This window comes from Ctenopharyngodon idella, chromosome 6, assembly GCF_019924925.1.
Source record: "Ctenopharyngodon idella isolate HZGC_01 chromosome 6, HZGC01, whole genome shotgun sequence".
Classification (NCBI taxonomy): Eukaryota; Metazoa; Chordata; class Actinopteri; order Cypriniformes; family Xenocyprididae; genus Ctenopharyngodon; species Ctenopharyngodon idella.
Window position 1 is genome coordinate 8,550,739 of NC_067225.1, and position 21,520 is coordinate 8,572,258.

Sequence of the window (21,520 nt, forward strand, 5' to 3'; positions counted from 1 at the left end):
ATGCTTGATTCATATGGATTATTTTAACCATTTAATTTATAATGTGTGAAAGTTTCAGTTGTGTGGACTTTCAATGGATGGACAAAAAGAGAATATTTACCTCCATTTGTGTTCCGAAGACGAGCGCAAGTCTAATGGGCTTTAAACAACGTTTTAATTTTTGGGTGAACTATCCCTTTAATCTGTTTCCCTACAATGTTTCATTCTGTCTTTATTAAACACATACTACATCTCATAGACTTACCGGACAGCGTATGTCATCCGGTCGGGCCGGAGAGCCCTCATAAGGATGAGTTTCTGGAGCGAACTCTTGCTTTTCCATTCTTGAGGGAGTTTCTCTTTCTCTGGACACTCCGACTCCACCACTTTCTTCCAGCGTTTGGGGGAACCCTCGATGTCCCGGTCCAGACCACGGAACTCATCGGTGAAGCTCATTGTCTGCAGGAAGACAGCAGGAGTGTTGCAGGTGATAACTGACACCTCCTTGAGCAGGTGTTCGTGTGAGTGTTTCTAAGTTTGTGCTTACTTTAACAGCACTCCAGGCGGTGTTGGAAAGGAAGTCGACTGGGCTGACATAACTATGGTCAATGTTGAAGCGCAGCAAGAAGTCCAGCTCCCGAGGATCCACCTCTTTACTCATTAACAACAACTGATACACACAAACACCACAAAAAGTATGTCAGAACAAAAAAAACACACCCATCCATTATAATGTGTGTGTTTTACCCAGACCGTTAAGAGTGTATAATGACAGTAAGTGTTTGTCTGTTACCTGAAATGTAAGCTGTGCTGCGAAGGTGAGCTTGTCTCTCTCAAACAAGCCTCTGTTGATGTAATTAAATGTAGAGAAGGTGATACAATCTATCAGCATGTTTACACGGGTCTTTACATCTGAAGAGGCATCTGCGTTCTGCACTGCCTTATGGAACACAACGTTAAATGCCTGCAGAACAAAGATAACACACACACACACACACACACACACACACACACACACACACACACACAAAAGCAAAGTCTATGGAATTAATGAAACAATAAAATGAAGTGATTTCCCTGAAAAGTGTGAGACTGATTCTGTAGTGTTTTTTTTGTTTTTGTTTTGAACATCACAAACACTATATCAGCCAAGTTGAGTTGGGAGAGGGACTTTGTGGTGACGATAATGGCGCACAAATTACACACCTCAGCTTTAAATATTTCCAGGAAGACCTGAACACCTGTCCTACAGAATGCACACACAAACAAGGCCACACCTTGAGGGAGAACTGGTACATGGGGTTGATCTTGTTAAGGTCATTGATGATGAAGTAGAGGAGGGATGCTCTGACAGCCACGGCCCGGTAGTGTTCACGAGCCTCGTTAATCTTCACCTCATTAACCTTCGCCTCCAACACCTACACAACACAAAAGCTGAATCAGACCGAGAAGAAACAACAAATGCCAACTAAAAAGAGTGTGAGAAAGAGAAAAGAAAACTCTAAATTTCTGGCTTGTCTAATGTTCTAGGGAATGTGGTTAAAAACCAACAATAATAGCTCTGTCCCGAAGCTCAGAGCGCCTATCAACGCTCCCAACAATGAAGACTGTTCAAAATTATGCTACATTATACAATACTTTGTTTGGGCTAATCTGTGACCACAGAACTCAAATATCACAGAACTGATATGTCTATTACTCACAAAGTTCTCCACATTACACATAAATAAACATCATGTTTATTTTGGATATTGGCTAATTTGATTATTCTTTTAGCTAGAACATCAAGTGTGTAGTTCAGCAGGGTGAGTGCTGTGGGAGCTGAACGAGGCCACTGGAGCGATTGCTAATGAGAGACGAGCGCGACACACGGCTCGAGAGCAAAGTAACTTTTATTATGCCACAGTCGCCGCTTCCGCTTCTTCCGGTCAAGCGTATGTGGGGTAAAACAGCGCTGTTTATCGTATTAGATACATTTCAGTGTGTTGAAAATTAAAATGCTGTATTACTGTTACTAAAAATAAAGCTGCATCTGATTATGCTATGATAGCTACTTGACAAAATATTGTTTTTCTCTGAGGCATGGTGAAAACATGTAGTCACGGAAAATCAAGAAAGGAGATTTAAACAATAAGACTAGACGTGTTGAGCTATATAACAATAATAGTTTTTTGTCTATAAATGTATCCAAACAGTTGTTCCCTTGTCTAATAAAACATATAATATATTAAAGCGTCTTTGGTGTTTCCATGGTTTCTACAAAATAAAACCAGAAAACGAGAGTAATGCAGGTATGACGTCACTGATAGGTGTCGTGGTTAAAAATGCTTATTTCTCTGGATTTAAACATTCTTGGAAACATTTGGGATAATGCAAGCACACAAGTCAACAAAATATATAACACTGTTCTAGTGGTTTTTGAATATTTTAATCCAAAAATCTTACATATTGTGCCTTTAATACGTCCTACCTGAATAAAAGAAACAAAATTGACAAAACCAGGGCAGAAATGACAAAATGTCAGCAGATTCCATCTGATCCTACTTGGATCTTAAGGATCCGTTACAAGGCACATGCCTACAGTAGCGAGACAGCTCACTTGGGTTGGAACAGAGCTAATGTGGGTCAGTGAGAAATGTGGATGTAAGAAATGTTGGAAGAAGGAAAAATCTTTGACATTGATTTCCACATATTTGGTTTTCCAGGAAAAATGGTTGAAAATATACAAACCTTCATCTCAATCTCAGCAGCTGTGTGTTTAGTGCTCTCGAGTTTCTCAACCAGAACGTTGTCTCCCAGGAAGTTATTCTCAGCCGCGGAGAGACGTGTCAATAACTCATCCTCAAGCTGCTTTAACTCGATTTTAAATGTGTTCTGCTGTTTAGTCAGCTCTGACTGCAGACACACACAAATACACACAGACAGCTATCAGTAACACTTCACTCAAAAGCGTGTTCAGGTCTCACACACACACACACCTTCAGATGTTCGAGGTCTGGTCTCTCCAGGCTGACCACCTCCGCGAGCAGCTGGTCCTCGAGCCCGTCCCGTGTGACAGTAAAGTTGATGAGGGTGGTCTGGGCCTGGATCTCAGGTTTATAGTGAGGGTTTGCCAGCTTAGTGTGCAGAATCAGACGGAAGTCAGGATGGAAATAACATTCCTTATCCCCCACTTTAATACATCTGCAGAGGGGAGAAGAGAGGCATAATGAGGCTAAGATAAATGTTTGTTATATTGCTATATTTTCGCTATATTGATACTTTTTTTTAAGTGTTTTTGTAGTATATTTTGTGGAATGCTGTGTGTTGCTGTGTTGTGATGATCTACCTGCCCTTCTTGATGGTGTGTCGGCCCAGCAGTGGATCAATAACTGGTTCAATTGTCTCCTCCAGATTCTCAATCAATACAGGCTCTCCTGAGACCACAGCCTGTTCAATCACATCCACATACCTGTGGCAACACCGACACAGAAGAAATTGAGTTTCTAAAATAAATGACAACACTAAGACAACATGAAATGGCATTAGCAATGCATTTACTTGCATTTTTAAGTGAAAAATTATTTATGTGGAGATAATGTTGGACAGGCTTTGATTTTATCCATCAGGATTAAAGAGACAGTTATTGCCTTTTGTTAAAAATTTGTATGAAAATAAACATTTTGTGCACAATAAAACCAGGAAAATTTATTTAAAAAATGTAATAATTATTCTAAAACATATTATGTAATATTTATAAGGTCACTATTTTCACATTGTGTGAAACCTCTTGGGACGTAATTTCTGCAGTATGTTCATCAACTGCTCACCCCTTCTGGCTGAGGTTAATGACCTTCAGACTGTTGCCATAGCGACTCTTGATCCACTTGATGCCCTGCAGCTGGGGGTCAATGAGCAGGGGCCAGCGCTCACAGTTGGTCAGTATAGTGGCATTCTGAGTAGATATCTTATCACCCGGCAAGCCCTCGTTATTCCACTTAGCAATGGTGGCACCATCTGTTAACATGGAGATGGGATCTAAGCCCTCAGTCATAGGGATGCGCACCTGAAAGTCATCAGGAAATAGAGAAAGAGAAGAACAGATTAAGTTTGTATACTAATATTTTTATCCTTATAAGGGATAGGATAATATTCTGTTATTGAATGATGGGGAAGGGCCCTCTACAATGCATCTGACAACAAACTTGCAAGCCGTATTAAGCACATAGTCACTTTTCCACCGTTGGGCTAAACTGTTCTCATTGCTTAACCGTTCCATTCCGTGCCGATCCGGCCCAGCCAATGCAGATTTGATTTCATTTTCCACTGTGAACAAAGCGCTTTGGAATGTAATACAAATGCATCAGTCGTTGCTTTGTATGAGAGTTTACAGACAGTATGAGATGTAAATAGCAGCCGTGTTATGGAGGATGATCAGGTATTTCTTTTAATTTTAAAAAGTTTGTTGTCAGGTCCATCCCATCATTCAATAACAGAATATTATTCCAATTTGTTTTTATGGATGACCACAGATCAGAGTTTTGTCCTGTTAGTACTGGTGTCCCCCAGGGCTCAATTCTCGGTCCTTTGCTTTTTACCATCTATATTTTCCCACTTAGTCAACTATTAAGATCTCTTGACCTTAACTACCATTTTTATGCTGACGATACCCAGATTTACATTCACTCAAAACTGGGTCAAGATGTGGACATTTCCCATCTTTCCAATTGCATTTTGGAAATTAAGACACTGATGTCTAACAATTTCCTGTGCTTGAATATTTCCAAAAACTGAAGTCAAGCTTCTTGGATCTCCCCATCAACTATGAAATGCTGGTTCTTTAGCTTTGTCTGTTAATGGTGTTTCCTTGGAGTTACAAAGTAAATAAAAAAAAATCTTGGAGTTATTTTTGATGCCAGCCTGTCGTTTGAGCCTTTTGTGCAGAACACATTTTCTGTTGCTGAAAGGCTGATTAACTCTTTGTTTTCTCACGTATAGACTATAGTAACGCTCTCCTCGTTTGAGTTTCCAAATCTTGCATTAACAAACTTCAATATCTGCAAAATTCGGCAGCTAGAATTCTATCTGGATCTTGGGTTGTTGACCATGTAACCCCCGTTTTGGCGTCATTGCATTGGCTTCCTGTAAGATACTGTGTTGATTTTAAAATCCTGATGTTAACATACAAGGCAACACATGGTCTGGCTCCTCAGTACTTGGCCGAGCTTCTAACACCCTATACACCTAGTCGCAACTTGCGATCTTCTCAGAGTGGTCTTTTAGTCGTTCCTAAAACACAGCTTCGTTCTAGGGGTGAAAGGGCCTTCTCATTTATTTTAAGTCAGCATTTAATCAGAATTTCACTGAACTTCCCACAGACTGGTTTGCAAAGCGCCGTTTGGAAATTCTTGGTGCAAGATATGGGTTTTTATAACTAAATATGTGTCAAGTCCTTGCACTCTATACTGTTTGAGGCTTCTGAACTTGAACAGGAGCAACAATACACATTTTTAGCACCACGATCTCCATTTGATATGGAAACATTAACAGAGAAAACCAGTATTCAAGATAAACAGTTTCACAATCACACACACTTACCTTCTGGGTGCGCAGGTAAGGCATCCAGAGGTTATGGAGTAACTCCTCTCTGTATCTCTTTGAGAATGAGCCAGCGTATGAGATGAAGGCTGCAGTGAGGAGAACATCTCCGCACAGAGTGGATTCCTGCTCACGGTACTGAGCCACAGAGTGAACCCAGCGTACATTTTCTGACTGAAATACACATGCATTTTCACAACACCTTTTTTCATGATATGGAAGATTTAATAATAAATGATTGATCTCTAACAGCAATGCATATATGATATGCCTCATACTGAAATTTACAGTATCAATGGTAGATATATAATAGTTTTTACGATAACCAACATGATGGCTGATAAAAAATGTATACATAGTTTATAGTTGCGTGTATAGTAGAGTTTTGCATTTAAAATTAGTATGACAACATACACATACAAATATTGTCAAAAGACAAAAAAAGAGTATTGTATTCTGACCTCTAAACCCTTGACCAGGCGGTTGGCCAGCTTGATGGTGTTGTTGGTGCGGTTCACCTCATCCTGACAGCGGAGTTTCTCCGAGGTTGCTTTTTCAAACGCAGCTTTCAGTGTGTCCAAACTATCATCCAACTCCTCCACATTTCACACACACATTTGACATTATACTGTGCATCGTTTTGAAACACTGATGGGATATTGTGCTGGAGAGAGAGAGAGTGACAGCAAGAGAGAGAGACTTACGGCCAGCTTCTTTCTGATGACCTCTAACTTTTCTGCAGCCTCAGCCAAGTCAGCGTTGGCCTGAGACAGACACATCCTCTTCACCTCCACCTCACAGAACACCTAATTAAACCCAAACACATATTTAAACACAATACCAGAACATTAGAGTGGTTTACGGAGCACTGGATTGTACTGGAGATGGATGATTCTTCGGAAAACAGAATTATTGGCATACATTTAAACACTTCAGAAACCATTAAAGAAATAATAATAAACACAGGTGACTACATACACTACTGTTCAAAAGTTTGGGGTCAATATGATTTGTAATGTTTTGAAAGAAGTCTCTTATGCTGACCAATGCTGCATTTCTTTGATCAAAAATAAAGTAATATTGTAAAATATTATTATAGTTCAAAATAACTGTTTTCTAATATATTTTAAAATGTAATTTATTCCTGTCATGCAAAGCTGAATTTTCAACAGCCATTACCCCAGTCTTCAGTGTCACATGATCCTTAATGCTGATGTGGTGATTTTTTAATTTAAGCTCCTCAAAATTTTTGCGCAAACCATGATAGTTTTTTTCAGGATTCTTTGATGATCATGAAATTCAAAAGGACGTTTATTTGAAATAGAAAGTTTTTGTAACTTTACTCTCACTTTTTAATGCATCCTTGCAGAATAAAGTACTAATTTCTTGCAAATAAATAAAAAAACAAAAACAAACGTACTGACCCCAAACTTATGAATAGTTGTGTATATATTTATAAATCACAATGGATATACCAGGTTCTATATTAATTCCAATTAAACCAGTTTAAATAGTTATATAAAGTCTGTTGGGTTGCATTGAAATGTTCTTGTGTCCAGTATTATGCTGTTGTACAATTTATTGATCTGAACAGATTAGCAAGTGTTTACTCACATACGTCTGGACAGAACAGCATGGAGGAGAGAAGCAGAAAAACACACTGTAAACAATACAATCACGAAAACTCAATGAGAATAGAGTCATACACACACAACAATACAATCCCACATGAGACATTAGTAGTCTTAGTAACTGAATTCACACTGGCAACTTTTGAGTTTTGCAAAAGTGTTTATATAGATGCATTCATTATTAAAATCTTGCATGTTTGAACTTGGTGTTAATAGTTACTACTTCAATAGTTCATTATATATTATAAATAAATATTATTGATAAATAGTTAATAATGCTTTTGGACTGCACTGGATCTGATTAATTATGATGTTGTAAGGGAGCAGAACCTCATGGAAGCGGATGATGTTAATGACCCAGGCACAGAGACCAGCCGCTGCAGAGGATTTCAGACGGACAAACTCCGGATTAAACTCAGGATCGCTCAGATACTCGTCTTTGATCACACGCACTGTGGCTTCAGGGATATGCTCTTTATCAAAATTAACCAGCGCCTGTAAGAAGTCATCCACCTAAACACACACAGAAAGAAAAGGAATAACCTGCATTTGCACAACCTGTTGAGTTCCAGTATACAATAGTTTCACTGCCAAATTATTCATACATCTCGACAATCAATATGCCATTTGACAACTTCAATACTCAAGGTTCGAAAACATTTTTTTGTGCTCAAATTTGGGCAGTTTCAGTAAATTTCAGCCTTTTGCTTATAGATGGAATATGAGGTAAAAGCCAGATTTCAAGAACATGGCTAAAGTTAAATGTCAGAAACATTTGCAAATATGACTCATGGAAACCATGAGAGTAAATCTTAAATGTCAGCTCTACACACACTCACTTTACTCATGACAACTTTAGATGCTTTCCAGCTGCGGTCCTTTGGGATGCGGCCGCCAGGAGCCAGCAGTACCAAAACAGCTGCAGACACATTCGATACGATGGCGGGAGGATTGGGAAACGTCCGCAACTCTGTTAGATTCAGCTATACACAAACACACACACATATAAACACAATTACTCTGGATAAAACAAATCAATTCTGCTCATCAAAACAGAGAATTTGGATTGTCATTGTGAGGGTGAGGACAGTTCAATACAGGACACAAAACAGCACACGTTAGTCCCCAAACTATAGTTAATTCACTAGTACACACAAATACACACCCTGTTGAGTGTGTTGAGTGCTGCATTAGCTGCCTGTAAAGCCGGTTCTGCTTTCGCCAAATCTGCTTCAGTCTCCTGCTGCTGTTTGGTCACTTCTGCTTGGATTGCTTCTACCTGATTTTGCAATCATTATTTTACACATTTTACAATAATTATAATGTCTTTTAACAGATATTTACCCATCTATAGCATTTATTAATATAAAAAAACAAGGACAGGTAATTATGTGATATTCTAATATGGTGATGTGTGCGATTTTGTGCATGAGGGTGGTAATATCTGTATGTGCGTGTCTCACTCTTTGCTCTTCTGCATCTGCTACGCTCCTCTCCTGACTGAGTTTTTCACTCTGCTGGCCAATTTTAGCGATGAGAGCTTCAGTATCAGTATTTCTTAACTGCAACTCCACTTCCTGTGTGGCCAATTTAGCCTTTAGATCCTCCACCTGAGAGAGAGGTTCAGATAATGTCCAACTTAAAGCTCTAGGACTGAGAATATGGTGTAATAATTAGGTTTATTTAACATTTATTTTAAGGTTAAATTTAATTTTTGCAGCTCCTTCAGGTTGACCTGTGATGCAGTGTTCAGTAGTTTCTGCAAGCCATTCTCCAGACGTTCCATCTTCTGTCTCAATTCTCTTCTTTTTGTCCCCAGCAGGTTGCCGTAAAGTTTCATGAACTCCAGGAAGCTCTTGGGTGTGGTGTAGTTGAAACGTTTTTCATTCTGCTGATACTTTACGCTGACTTCATTGACACTAGTGTGAGCGAACGAGATAAACTCACTGATGGACACTCTCACCTCCGGCTACAGAAAAGAAAAACATGTCTGGGTTAATGAATTTACACTACTGTTGTAAAGTTTGGGTAGGTACGATTTTTTTATGTTTTTGAAGTCTCTTATGCTATAATAGTATATTAAAATAGAAAATGATTATTTATTCCTGTGACGGCAAAGCTGCATTTTTAGCATCATTACTTCAGTCTTCAGTGTCACATGATGCTTCTAATATGCTGATTTGCTTATCAAGAAACATTTCTTCTTATTATAGTTTAAAAGAACAGCATATAAACAAATCTTTTGTGACATTATAAATGTTTTTACTGTCACAATTGGACAATTTAATACATCCTTGGTGAATAAAAGTATTAATTTCTTTTAAAAAAAATCTTATTGCCAAATGAGTAACCCCTGACGCAATGTATGAAGTAGGATGTAGGAGTATCGTAAGCTTAGACGCCTCTTGCGGTTTAAACAAATATGGCTGTGCAACAAACTGAAGCTCCTCTTCTCTTATATCAAAATCCTCTGACATTTCTCTTTAAAATTTCTCGTTTTTGACTTCTAATTCGTGACCGGTGTTTTGTTTTCGTCATTACGTCATGCGTCGGGTCAGGGGTTACTCTTCCGCTGCAAATCGATGCGTACAGCCATCTGCCAGAAGCTAGTTATTATAGTTTATAAAGTGTTTAATATGGATATCTTTCTTACAAAAACCAATCGCTTCACTTCAGAAGGCCTGTATTAAACCCCTGAAGCCGTATGGATTATATTTATGATGAATGGATGCATATTCTCGAGCTTCAAAACACACCACCCGTTCGCTACCATTTTAAAGCTTAGAAGAGCCAGGATATTCTTAAATATATCTCAGATTGTGTTCATCTGAAAGAAGATACACCTAGGATGGCTTGAGGGTGAGTAAATCATGGGATCTTTTTAATTTTTGTGTGAACTATCCCTTTAGGATGCAGTTTTTAAGTATATACAGTACTTTTCAATCACAGGTGAAATACATCCACTTAATGCACAGAAGTATGCAAATTAGAATGCCTAGAATCGCTGTCCCTAGACTGTTACCTCCAGGTCAGAGATATTTTGTATAAAAGTGCTGCTGACGGACTGCAGTGCATGCTGGGGCCAAGGATGGAACCAGTCAATGGAGGTACAGTTCACAATGGCTGGAAACTTCCGTGCACGTGTACGAAGAGTGAAGCCAACCGGAGAGAAACACAGCACCACCTACAGTGCAGAAGGGGCATGACATTCACATATTCATACATAATATATGCTTAGAATACAGTTTTCTTAATAAGGAAACCAACCTTGAGCTGCCTGCGTATACGATCAATGAAGAAGTTCCAGCAGTTTTCACGTGTGTCCAGCAAACCAAGCGCCCTCAACTCCACACGAATAGAGGTGATGATCATATCAACCTCTTCCTCACTGAAGAGGTCAGGTATATCCCCTACAAACACATATATAAACACAAACACACTGAGAGCTACTGTCAGGATTCAGAGGAAGAAGAAAATGTGAGAGGAGTTTGCAATGCGTACCTGATGCTAGCATGTCATTGATCAGGACCAGGAATCTTTCATCAGGAATCTGGGCATCTGTGTGCAGGAAGACTGTGCCGATGTTCTTCACTCCCACCTTTATGTACAATGCAGCGATATCACTCTACAAAGAAAAAAAAAGGATGGAACTTTTCACAATCATATTAAGCTTCAAACAAAAAGAGATAATTGAAATGCAGTGTGGGTGTGTTACCCTCAGGTCGCTGATGCCATAACCCTTCCTCAGTGTGATCTGAAATACTTCCAGGATGCTGAGAAAAGCAGCCAACCGACAGAGACTCTGTTTCCCACTCCCACCGACTCCAATCAGCAAGGCATTCCCCATAGGAGACTCAAGAATACGACTTATCCTACAACTATATAAGTATATAATATATATAACTATAGAAGTATATTTAATAAGTATAAAAGTATTAGTATATTTTGTTTAAAGGAACACTCCACTTTTTTTGAAAATAGGCTCATTTTCCAACTCCCCTAGAGTTAGACAGTTGAGTTTTACCGTTTTCGAATCCATTCAGCCGATCTCCGGGTCTGGCGGTACCACTTTTAGCATAGCTTAGCATAGTTAATTGAATCTGATTAGACCGTTAGCATCTCGCTCAAAAATGACCAAAGAGTTTCGATATTTTTCCTATTTAAAACTTGACTCTTCTGTAGTTACATTGTGTACTAAGACTAAGAAAAGTTGCGATTTTCTAGGCCGATATGGCTAGGAACTATACTCTCATTCCGGCGTAATAATCAAGGAACTTTGCTGCCGTACCATGGGTGCAGCAGGCGCAATGATATTACACAGCTCCATTAGTGGAGTGTTCCTTTAATAAGTATATGTTGGATATAATATATATCCAACTTTATGTATAGAGCTGTGCGATAAGACAGTTTACATTTTGCCAGGATATAAACAATCTCAGTCACGATTTGCCATATATTATATTTTGCTTTACATGAGTATAATGTATGTATGCAGTTAAAAAGTAGGATGTACTATATATCCAACTTTTAATATATTTCTCAGCGATAATATAGTTTACAAATGAGGTGCTCACATTTTTAGAAAATGTCAACTTTTTTGTTTGTCAACTTCAGAAAGTCAAACTAAATATTATATGAGCTGTTTTATGTTTTAAATTATGTTAAATACAGTTTAAAACCTGAATTGTGTGATTGTTATTTTCGAGCAGGCTCACATGTGTTGCATGGCTTCCTCAAACAGCACCAGGTTCATGTCAGAGTGCAGCTCATTGTAGTGCTCAAGAGCATCCATCAGGGTCTTCTGAAGCTTCTCCAAGTCAGTCACCTGTGCATAACGTGGCTCGCCCACACCATAAGCGAAATGAGAGTAGATCAATGGCTGGTTGATAAATATAGACTCATCTATACCCTACACAGAGAAAGAAAAAGAAAGAGCAAAAGATTTTTTTAGATAATTGGTCTTCAAGTTCACAGGTGACCCCACCTGGGATTTGAGAAGTTCTGCTCACCTCAAAGTATCTCTTGCCTGTGTCTAGCAGAATCTTGTTGAACAGCTCAACGTCTTTCTCCTCCATCAGTTTGTCTGAATACACACGAGAAGACTCATGCAGCCATAGGTGCACCAGGTCTATAGGGTACCGCACATGCTCTGGCGGAGCAAAGAGAATTCCCTACACACACAGACAAAATATAAGAACACAGAAAGCATGTCAACACTAATATGTATAAAGTGGCCACAAAGTAGGCCATAGTACTCTGTAACTGCACAGACACATGCATCTGTTCCATAGACACACACCTGGAAGATGTTAGAGATGTCTCTGAGGTTGAAAATGTAGTGGAACCGAATGGCTGTGGGCAGGAAGTTCTGGCTCATTTTCTGATGCAGACAAATGGCAGCCTGGACGAGTGTGCCGACCATGCGACTAACACCATAACTGTAGCCGCCCTGCTGGAAATGACCGCTCAGAATACTGCTGTATATAGTACTCAGAGCCTCCGCACCAGGGAAATGTACAGCAAACACTGAAAAATGCCTCTGCCAGGGGGAAGAATGAAGATAGAAAGAAGTGTGGAATGTAAAAACATGAGCGTATTTGGACAGGACTTTTCTTTGTTTGGAAAACACTAATGAAATTTTAAGGCAGGCTAACTGTGCTTGAGGGTTTCATGTGAGTTGGTATTTATGGTTACCTATTTTTCAGTATTGTGCTGGACTTGTCTGAAGCCTTAAACACACCAAATTTTCCTTTACCGACTTACAATGGGGTGCCTCAGGGCTCAGTACTTGGCCCTCTCATTTTCTCAATATACACAACATTACTGGGCCCTACCATCTGCATTTTATTTTCACAGCTACACTGATAACTCATCAATAATAATAGCATCCAGGTAAGCCAGAAACCAGGAAGTACTGTTTGATGACCAGATGAACTTAATGGAACATATAACAAAATCAGACCCTTCCTACAATGTCTGAACATGCTGCACAACTCCTTGTCCAGGCTCTTTTCATGTCTACACTGGATACTAGACTGTATATGTATTGGTTGTTATAATTACGTATAATCAAGGCTGAAATATTGCTATGGTTACTTTAAGATGAGGTCTGGATATGTATTGGTTGTTATGGTTACCTGTAGCCGAGGGTTAACTGAAAAGCTTCCTGCTGTTGGGTTCATGCAAGTGATGTACTGACAGTTATGAATCTCCTTGAGGACTAGTCTCTGACGGTCATACCTACAAAATAGAAACATTAATTTAATCAAAAGCACATTTAAAAACTGTAAATGTTTCATCTACATGCTTTGATGCACATTTTCTCATACCAGTGGGAGTAGTCCAGGTGCTGTCTGATAAGCGTATGAGGCTGAACAGTGCCATATGCATCTACCTCAGGCATGTTCAGGTCGTCCACAAAGTAGATGAGCTTTTTATTACCAGGAGGAGCAAAGTTCCGCCCTGCCTTCTTCTCCAGAGACTTCTCCAGTACACCTACAGTGGAAATAATGCCTGTAATTTGTATGATGATATCCTCCTGCATACCTTGCAAATGTGTCCATGCATTGGCATGCATAAATCTGAAGTGATTTTTTTTAATATTGTTAATTGTCGCAAATGTTTCCAGAGTGTCTTTGTGTTTATGAGAGAATATGGTGTGTACGTATATAACTTTAATCATCTTACTCACGCTGTAACATGGCTGAGGTTGTGTAGTAATTGAAAGGTACTTTGGCCACCATGAATTCCTCTTTAAGTTTAGAAATCTTATCCCAGACCAGGATAGTTTTCCCTACACCAGCATTTCCTACCAACATCACTGGCTTCCCCTTCTGCAGAAGTAACTCAATGAAGTATGTCAAGCAGATCGTCTCTGCCGATTGCACCAATACCGTCTGTACACATGAACAAAATTTTAAGAGGTGAATCTTTGCAGCTCTTTGATTATTTCTGAATTTTGGTTGAACTGTCCCTTTTAGACTCAGCAGGAAATTAAACTGTGTTAAATTGTTTTATGAAAACAAAGTATATAAGACAGACCATATTTTCTGCATTTTGTATTTTTTTTCATAACTGACCTGCAAAGGGATGTCGGGTTCCAGCTCAAAAGGAGGTGTGCGTTCACTCCACGGAGTGAACCGTTTGGTGTTGGGGTCGATGTAGTAATCAAACACTGAACCCTGAGAGGGAAACTTCACAGCTCTCATTTCCTTACACCACCAACGACTGAACTCTGAACGATAGTCTATTAGCTGATAAGAGCCAAAGCAAAAAAACAAAGATAGAGTATCACAAATATAGATCATCACAAAGTGAAGATCACATTAGATATGTGGCTTATAGCAAACAGTGTTCATGAATTTGCAGACTAACATGGTCCTGGAACAGAGCTCCTCCAAAGGCCCACACACATGCAAACACAAAGTAGAGCTCATAGAGCTCACGGGGAGAGTCCGGAGGGGTGTTTTCATCAGTCAGCAAGCAGTCCAGCAGACAGCACAGGGTCTGATGCATAAAAACAATAGGGACACATTAAAGGAACAGAAAAGTTTGGCTATATATATTTATATGTAGCCTAAGTGTGTTAGACTGTGTGTCTCTTACCTGTACCATGCTCATCTCAGGTATAGGTGTGATCGTCTTAAGGTTGCATCTGACTTGCTCCAGACAGTAGGGTACATACTTATCAAACAATATAGTGAGATTTGCTCGCTCAGACTGGGCCTGACGGGTGTCTATCCAGCTTGTCACATACCTGTTAATTAAAATGAGGGGTTGAGTGTCACAAACTGTAGTATTTGATAAAAAACCTACTTTACCACTCAAAAGACCCCAAGATCAGTAAGATTTTTTCTGAAATAATTTAAGTTTTTAATGCAAGAATGCATTAAATTGACCAAAAATGACAGTAAAGAAATGTATAATGTTACAAAAGATTCCTATTTAAAATAAATGCTCTTCTTTTGACGTTTATATTCAACAAATAATCCAGAAATAAGTGTCACGGTTTCAACCAAAACTATTTTCAACATTGATAATAATCAGAAATGTTTCTTGAGCATCAAATGATTTCTGAAGGATCATGTGACACTGAAGACTGGAGAAATGTCTGCTGAAAATTCAGCTTTGCCATCACAGATAAACAGAAAAAGCTATTTTAACTTGTAACAATATTATATTGTAACAGGATATTATTTTTACTGTATTTTTGATCAAATAAAGGCAGCCTTGGTGAGAATAAGAGACCTCATTCAAAAACATGAAAAAAAACTTTTGAACGTTACTGTACATTAAGATTGAAATTGGTTTTCAGAAATAGGTCAGTGAAGTGAATACTGTCACTCACGAACTCCAGCCCAGATCCTGAGGGTTCACGTAAAGAATTCCAGCCCTAGATACTGTAGCCGGTGTTGCAGCCTTCAGGTGGCTGATCTCAAACAGCAAACGCATGGAGGGGGTCAGTGATATCCGCTCATTACTGGCCAAGGTAAGCACCTAATATATACACATCACATACACACATAAATAAATATAAACAATCACACAGCACATACATTTAAGGCACTATTAAGTCATGACAAACAACCTTATTATCATCCATGACAGTATTCAGTGATTCAATCCACATGGGGTCGATGTCTCCATCTAGAACAATCCACTTCGGTCCATCATGAGATATGGCAGAGAGTTCTCTCATAGTGGAAGAAAACAGACCTGAAACAACCAAGGATCTGTGATCACACAAACACACCTTCTCGCACATTTATTATACACATAATGTGGCCCCAAAAAGTCTGAACACTTAAGCCACACATAAAAATATATGAAGTTTATTGCATTAAATACCAAAATAACTGTTTTTCTATTTTAATGTTTTAAAATGTATATAAATGTAATTTATTCCTGTGATAGCAAAGCTGAATTTACTGCATCATTACTCCAGTCTTCAGTATCACATGATCCTTCAGAAATCATACTAATATGCTGATTTCCTCAAGAAAAAATTCTGAAAACAATTGCGGTACTTAATATTTTTACATTTATGATATATTTTTCCAGCTTTCTTTGATGAATAGAAAGTTCAAAAGATAAGCATTTATTTGTAATAGAAATCTTTTGTAACATTATAAATGTCTTTACTGCCCCTTTTGAGCAATTTAATGCATCCTTGCTGAATAAAAGTATTAATTTCTTTCAAAACAAAAAAAATCTTACCGACCCCAAACTTTTGAACGGTAGTGTTTAATATAAACCATTTATATAAAATGTTTAGATTTAAAATAAAATCGGATTTTGCCCCTTTATGAATTAAAGGTCCCCACCATGTTGTTTATTTCAGATCTTTATGGGACATATGGTTCCTCATAGCAATAGACAAACGCAACACACACTCAAAAGTTTAGCGAAACAACCGCATATAAACACACACACACACCACAGCTGACAGCTGTCTACAGAGATGAACTTCAAACGAAGAAATTAAACCACACTCCCATAAACACACACACACACACACACACCATCTTTCCACTCCCGTGTAGCTGGGTGCAGGAAGCCAAACAGCTCATCAGTGGTGACAGCTTTAGGGTTGATGTCAGTCCAGATGGGCTTCAGTTTCATGTTAGAGTAGGTCTTATGCAGTGTCTTCAGAATCTGGCCCGTAAACAACCACATAATTCAACCATAAATAATTAGTTTACTGAAACAGCAACATGACCCACTCAAAACAATTGAGCTGGCTCTCTGAATATCATGTATTGTGTATGAAAAACGACAAGCAGCAAATTAGTTAGAAACTCAAGAGCTCATCACAACCTCAGAAACATTTATCTCTGTGCCTTTCTCTTTATTTCTTCATTGGACTGACCTGACTTTTTCCTGTTCCAGGTCCTCCCACTACAAAAACAGAGTGTCTCACTGCCAACAGCTCCTCCAGCTGGGTCACCTGAAAGTAGAAATGAAAGAAACAGAGGGGGAGAAGATTTACAACTAATGGGTATCTATATCCAAAACCATGAAATGTTAAACATTTCTCACATGATCCGACACACATACCTTGAGTATGAAGTTCTCCTCTGGCTGGAGGTGGAGTTCAGCGACTGACTGGCGTACGTTCTGCTCAAGCTCATGGTCTCTCTTTCGTGGGATGTCCAGAAGAGGAAACAGATCACTTATCAGACCCAAAAATATTGGCACGTCACTCGTCACAACCTTTGGCAGGTTAAAGTCTCGCAGAGCACGCATCAGCACCTGAAAAACACACATATACCACATTACAGGACAATTACTACTGAATACATTTTAAATATAAAGCAGAGAAATGTCTAAACTACAATTCCCATCAGCACCTGCTCTTCAGGGCGGCTCCTGTCCTCCCTCTTCAGTGACCCAGCAACAACCAAGACTGACTTGATGGCCCTCAAGCCCCAGTCATAATGATCCTACAAGAAACAATGATCGTGTGATCACAGTGGTCTAAAACAAACAAAAGCAATAAGTGTGTTTATGTATCAATAAATGCGTGTGTACCTGTTTGGAAAGCAGCTCTTTGCAGAGTGTATAGAGGCTGATGAACTTGCGTGCGAGCAGACGTGCTTCTATAAAACCTTCAGCCACCAACATGATCTCACAGATTAACTCATAATCAGGAATCACCATGGCACATGGCCTGACACACGGAGATAGAGTTCATGTTTAATGGACACCAAATCTATTTTTCACAAAATCCATTATTATTGTCTATTTCATTCCATTCAATAGCATAACCAGAGCCTGAACCTGAAAAGTGCTTTGAGGTTTTCTGGTAGTTCAGTCCTCCCTGCATATCCAGGGTTCAGAGTGATGAAGATCCCAACTGTTGTCCTCAACTCAATCTCCTCCCCCAGGAAGTGGAACCTAATACACAATAGAATGGAGGAGTATGAGATGGTTTGACATGTTATGAGATAGAATGGAATGGAAATGGATGGCATGGAATAGGATGGAAAACGAGAACGCACAGTCTATGAATGTAGTGTCTGTGACACACAGAAAGACATGCGCAAGCATCGAGTTCTCTTTCGCGTTCGAACAAACGATAACACACAGAATTATGCCAAAATGACCGTTTTGTTGCGTATCCTCATAAGAGGAGTCTTAAATGAGTTAAATAACATCTTAAATGAACTTAAAGAAAATGAGATGCACGTCAGATCCACGTCATGTTCGGCAGCGGCAGCTCTTAAAGTGACAGCAGCCTAATAAACCATTTACTGTGATGTCTGTCGTTAATGTTAATCAAAAGAATAAAGGTAATAGGGAAAATTGTAGCTTTAATAAGGATTAATCTATATTTCATTTATAATTTATGTAGTGAAGACTGTAAAGTGTTTGATAACAGTTAAAGTTCTTTTTTTAAAGCCTAATAAAATGTTGAAATTGATAGCTTTTAGTTATACTGTAATGTTGATTGTCTATAATTAATGTTTTAAAAAAATCAATTTCAGTACAGATCGACATCAGTACCGATATTAGCATCAGTGATACTGGCCTTCATTCATAAAAAGATGTCATTAAACAAATATTTAAATTATACTGTCTTTAAGTTGTTTCTAGATTAATTTGGAGAGTAACTGTGAAATTATTACAATATAAAAATATTTAAAAAATCGCGATTAATTACAGAAAAGATGTGCGATTAATTAGTTATTTTAATCGATTGACAGCACTAAACAGAATGTGATGGAACAAGACACGATTGGATGGTATGGAATAGTGTAAGATGGAAATTGTATGGAAAACAATAGAATAGGATACAAGAGGATACGAGATGGAATAGAGGAAGATGTGATAGAACATAACGTTATGGAACAGGACAGGATAGGATTTGATGATACTGAATGGTGTGAAATGAGCTGAAATTGAATGAGCTGAAACTGACCTCTGTTTCTTGTTGCGGACTGCATCCTGAATGGTTTTCACCTGCACAGCAACCACAGACAGAACCTCCACCGAGATCCTGTTAAACTCATCGAAACAACCCCACACTCCCGTCTGGGCCAGACCTTTATAGATATTACCTATGGACTGAATTAAGAAGGAGAAAGAAACAATGCATAAAGTAAAGAGAGTTGTGCCAGTAGTGTTCCTGAGACCGATGTTTTGTGGCCTGCACACCTTGTAGTCCATTTGCTCTGAGCAGTTGAACACATAGACCATAATGCCGAGCGATCGGCCTAGGTCTTTGGTGGTTTCTGTCTTGCCAGTTCCGGCAGGACCAGAGGTGGCGCCACTCATGGTGAGGTGCAGAGACTGAGTCAGAGTGATGTAACATCTGCGGGTACAATGACCAGCATAGTCAAATAAGATCAGGAACAAGATCACTGCACAAATCTAATCAGTAACTATGCGTGACACTGACCGGTCAGTGAGTGGCGTTATGACCAGTCTGTTGGTGTTCCCTAGATACTCATATGAGAACTGAAACTGTGCGTCACAGATGTTGATGTAACAGTGCTTCTGCTGCTCATCCCATCTGTGCCGTAACTGCGACAGCCACGCAAACGCCTGTCCACTGGTCACCTAGGACACATGTCATCATACTTCCTCTTCCCAAGCCCTTATTTTAAGCAACAGAATACAGATTTAATGGTTTGATTACCTTCTGAGATATGAGTTTAGCGACTACATCACGAGCGTGGACATCAATAGTGCAGATGGTCATGATCTTTTGTCGGTCTCCAGGGGTGAGGTCACCCAGTAGCATGTGTATCAGAGAGTTCAGCTGACTGATCTACAGTCAGTTACAAACAACAGTGATTTCCTCAGCTATCAACATAAAGTGAGATGAGTTAGAGTTTTTATATTTTTATTTACCTGTTTTCGGTTGTAGTCTTTCAGGGCAGTCTCAAAACCTTCCTCCACCCTCTCGAAGGCAATGCCCACATCTATCGCCCACCAAATTTGACTGCCAGTCAGTGCGACCTGAGAACCAGACAAATGCACAAACATGTGAAATTAATCTGTTAAATAATTGTTAAATTATTGCTTTCATATAACATTATTTATCCAACCTTTAAATCAAAGATCTGAAAACAATTTTCTTTATATTATAGTATAGGCCTTATGCACCAGAAAAATCAATCTTTAGAATTTCGTGTTTGAACTTCTGTTTTTGTGGTAGCTCTATATATTTCTTTGGCATCGCTGTCGAAGAGTAATTAGAAGATAAAGTGGATCTACTTATTGTAGAGTTAACGAAAGTTATCATGAGCATTGTAATGTTTAAAGCGGATTTCATTAAAAATGTCAGTAGACCAGGAAGTTTTTAAAACGAGCAGTTCATTTATATATCTGTAAGATCTTACCTTCATGCTGTGAAAATACAAAACAGAAGACATAACACAACGAGTGCAGCGCTGAAAAGGGACGGGGCTACATAATGTCTATAAAGTTACAAACTGATAGGATAGCAATCATAAAGAATTTTAATTCTGGTTGTGATTACTTCTAATGATTACGATTTCTTTTATTGGTTCTTACAATATACAATGCTTAATACAATATAACACTTAAAGGATTAGTTCACTTCAGAATTAAAATTTCCTGATAATTTACTCACCCCCATGTCATCCAAGATGTTTATGACTTTCCTTATTCAGTCGAAAAGAAATTAAGGTTTTTGAGGAAAACATTCCAGGATTTTTCTCCATAGAGTGGACTTCAGTGGGGTTCAACGGGTTGAAGGTCCAAATGTCAGTTTCAGTGCAGCTTCAAAGGGCTCTACATGATCCCAGACGAGGAATAAGGGACTTATCTACTGAAACGATCTGTCATTTTCTAAAAAAAATAAAAATTTATATACTTTTTAACCACAAATGCTCGTCTTGCACTGCTCTGCGATGCACCACGCATTATGTTGAAAGGTCACACGTGACGTACTGCGGTAGGGCGAAAGACTCCATCTCATTTTCTCCTCCAACTTCAAAATCGTCCGATATCATTGCTTTACCTTTTTTTCGCAAAGGCCGTTTGGCTTAATTTTTGCACGTTCGCTTTGTAGAGACTGGATCTGTACTTTCACCTACGTCACGCGTGACCTTTCCAACATGATCACGTCATGCATGGCGGATCGCAGAGCTAGTGCAAGATGAGCATTTGTGGTTAAAAAGTATATACATTTTTATATTTTTTTTTATAAAATGGCTGATCGTTTCACTAGATAAGACCCTTATCCCTCATCTGGGATCGTGTAGAGCCCTTTGAAGCTGCACTTGAAACTGACATTTGGACCTTCAACCCGTTGATCCCCAGTGAAGTCCACTATATAAAAATCCTGGAATGTTTTCCTCAAA

At 38.9% G+C, this 21,520-nt stretch overlaps 1 protein-coding gene across 1 annotated transcript in view; it reads right to left on the reverse strand.

Moving 5' to 3' along the window:
- The window catches only part of dnah9l (dynein, axonemal, heavy polypeptide 9 like), a 46,709-nt gene that overhangs the window by 7,920 nt on the left and 17,269 nt on the right, over window positions 1-21,520 (reverse strand). The window contains 42 exon segments of the mRNA XM_051897830.1: window positions 245-438; window positions 527-649; window positions 773-943; window positions 1,257-1,397; window positions 2,710-2,874; window positions 2,958-3,162; window positions 3,308-3,430; window positions 3,789-4,024; window positions 5,557-5,730; window positions 6,018-6,152; window positions 6,261-6,362; window positions 7,518-7,700; window positions 8,027-8,170; window positions 8,353-8,466; window positions 8,651-8,797; window positions 8,923-9,156; window positions 10,210-10,371; window positions 10,455-10,597; window positions 10,689-10,812; window positions 10,903-11,065; window positions 11,903-12,096; window positions 12,197-12,358; window positions 12,487-12,726; window positions 13,325-13,427; window positions 13,517-13,682; window positions 13,879-14,083; window positions 14,267-14,440; window positions 14,562-14,693; window positions 14,793-14,943; window positions 15,535-15,683; window positions 15,775-15,902; window positions 16,709-16,841; window positions 17,056-17,133; window positions 17,244-17,438; window positions 17,537-17,629; window positions 17,718-17,856; window positions 17,967-18,083; window positions 19,108-19,253; window positions 19,344-19,500; window positions 19,588-19,748; window positions 19,828-19,959; window positions 20,043-20,150. Coding sequence (XP_051753790.1) covers window positions 245-438; window positions 527-649; window positions 773-943; window positions 1,257-1,397; window positions 2,710-2,874; window positions 2,958-3,162; window positions 3,308-3,430; window positions 3,789-4,024; window positions 5,557-5,730; window positions 6,018-6,152; window positions 6,261-6,362; window positions 7,518-7,700; window positions 8,027-8,170; window positions 8,353-8,466; window positions 8,651-8,797; window positions 8,923-9,156; window positions 10,210-10,371; window positions 10,455-10,597; window positions 10,689-10,812; window positions 10,903-11,065; window positions 11,903-12,096; window positions 12,197-12,358; window positions 12,487-12,726; window positions 13,325-13,427; window positions 13,517-13,682; window positions 13,879-14,083; window positions 14,267-14,440; window positions 14,562-14,693; window positions 14,793-14,943; window positions 15,535-15,683; window positions 15,775-15,902; window positions 16,709-16,841; window positions 17,056-17,133; window positions 17,244-17,438; window positions 17,537-17,629; window positions 17,718-17,856; window positions 17,967-18,083; window positions 19,108-19,253; window positions 19,344-19,500; window positions 19,588-19,748; window positions 19,828-19,959; window positions 20,043-20,150 — 6,446 coding nt within the window.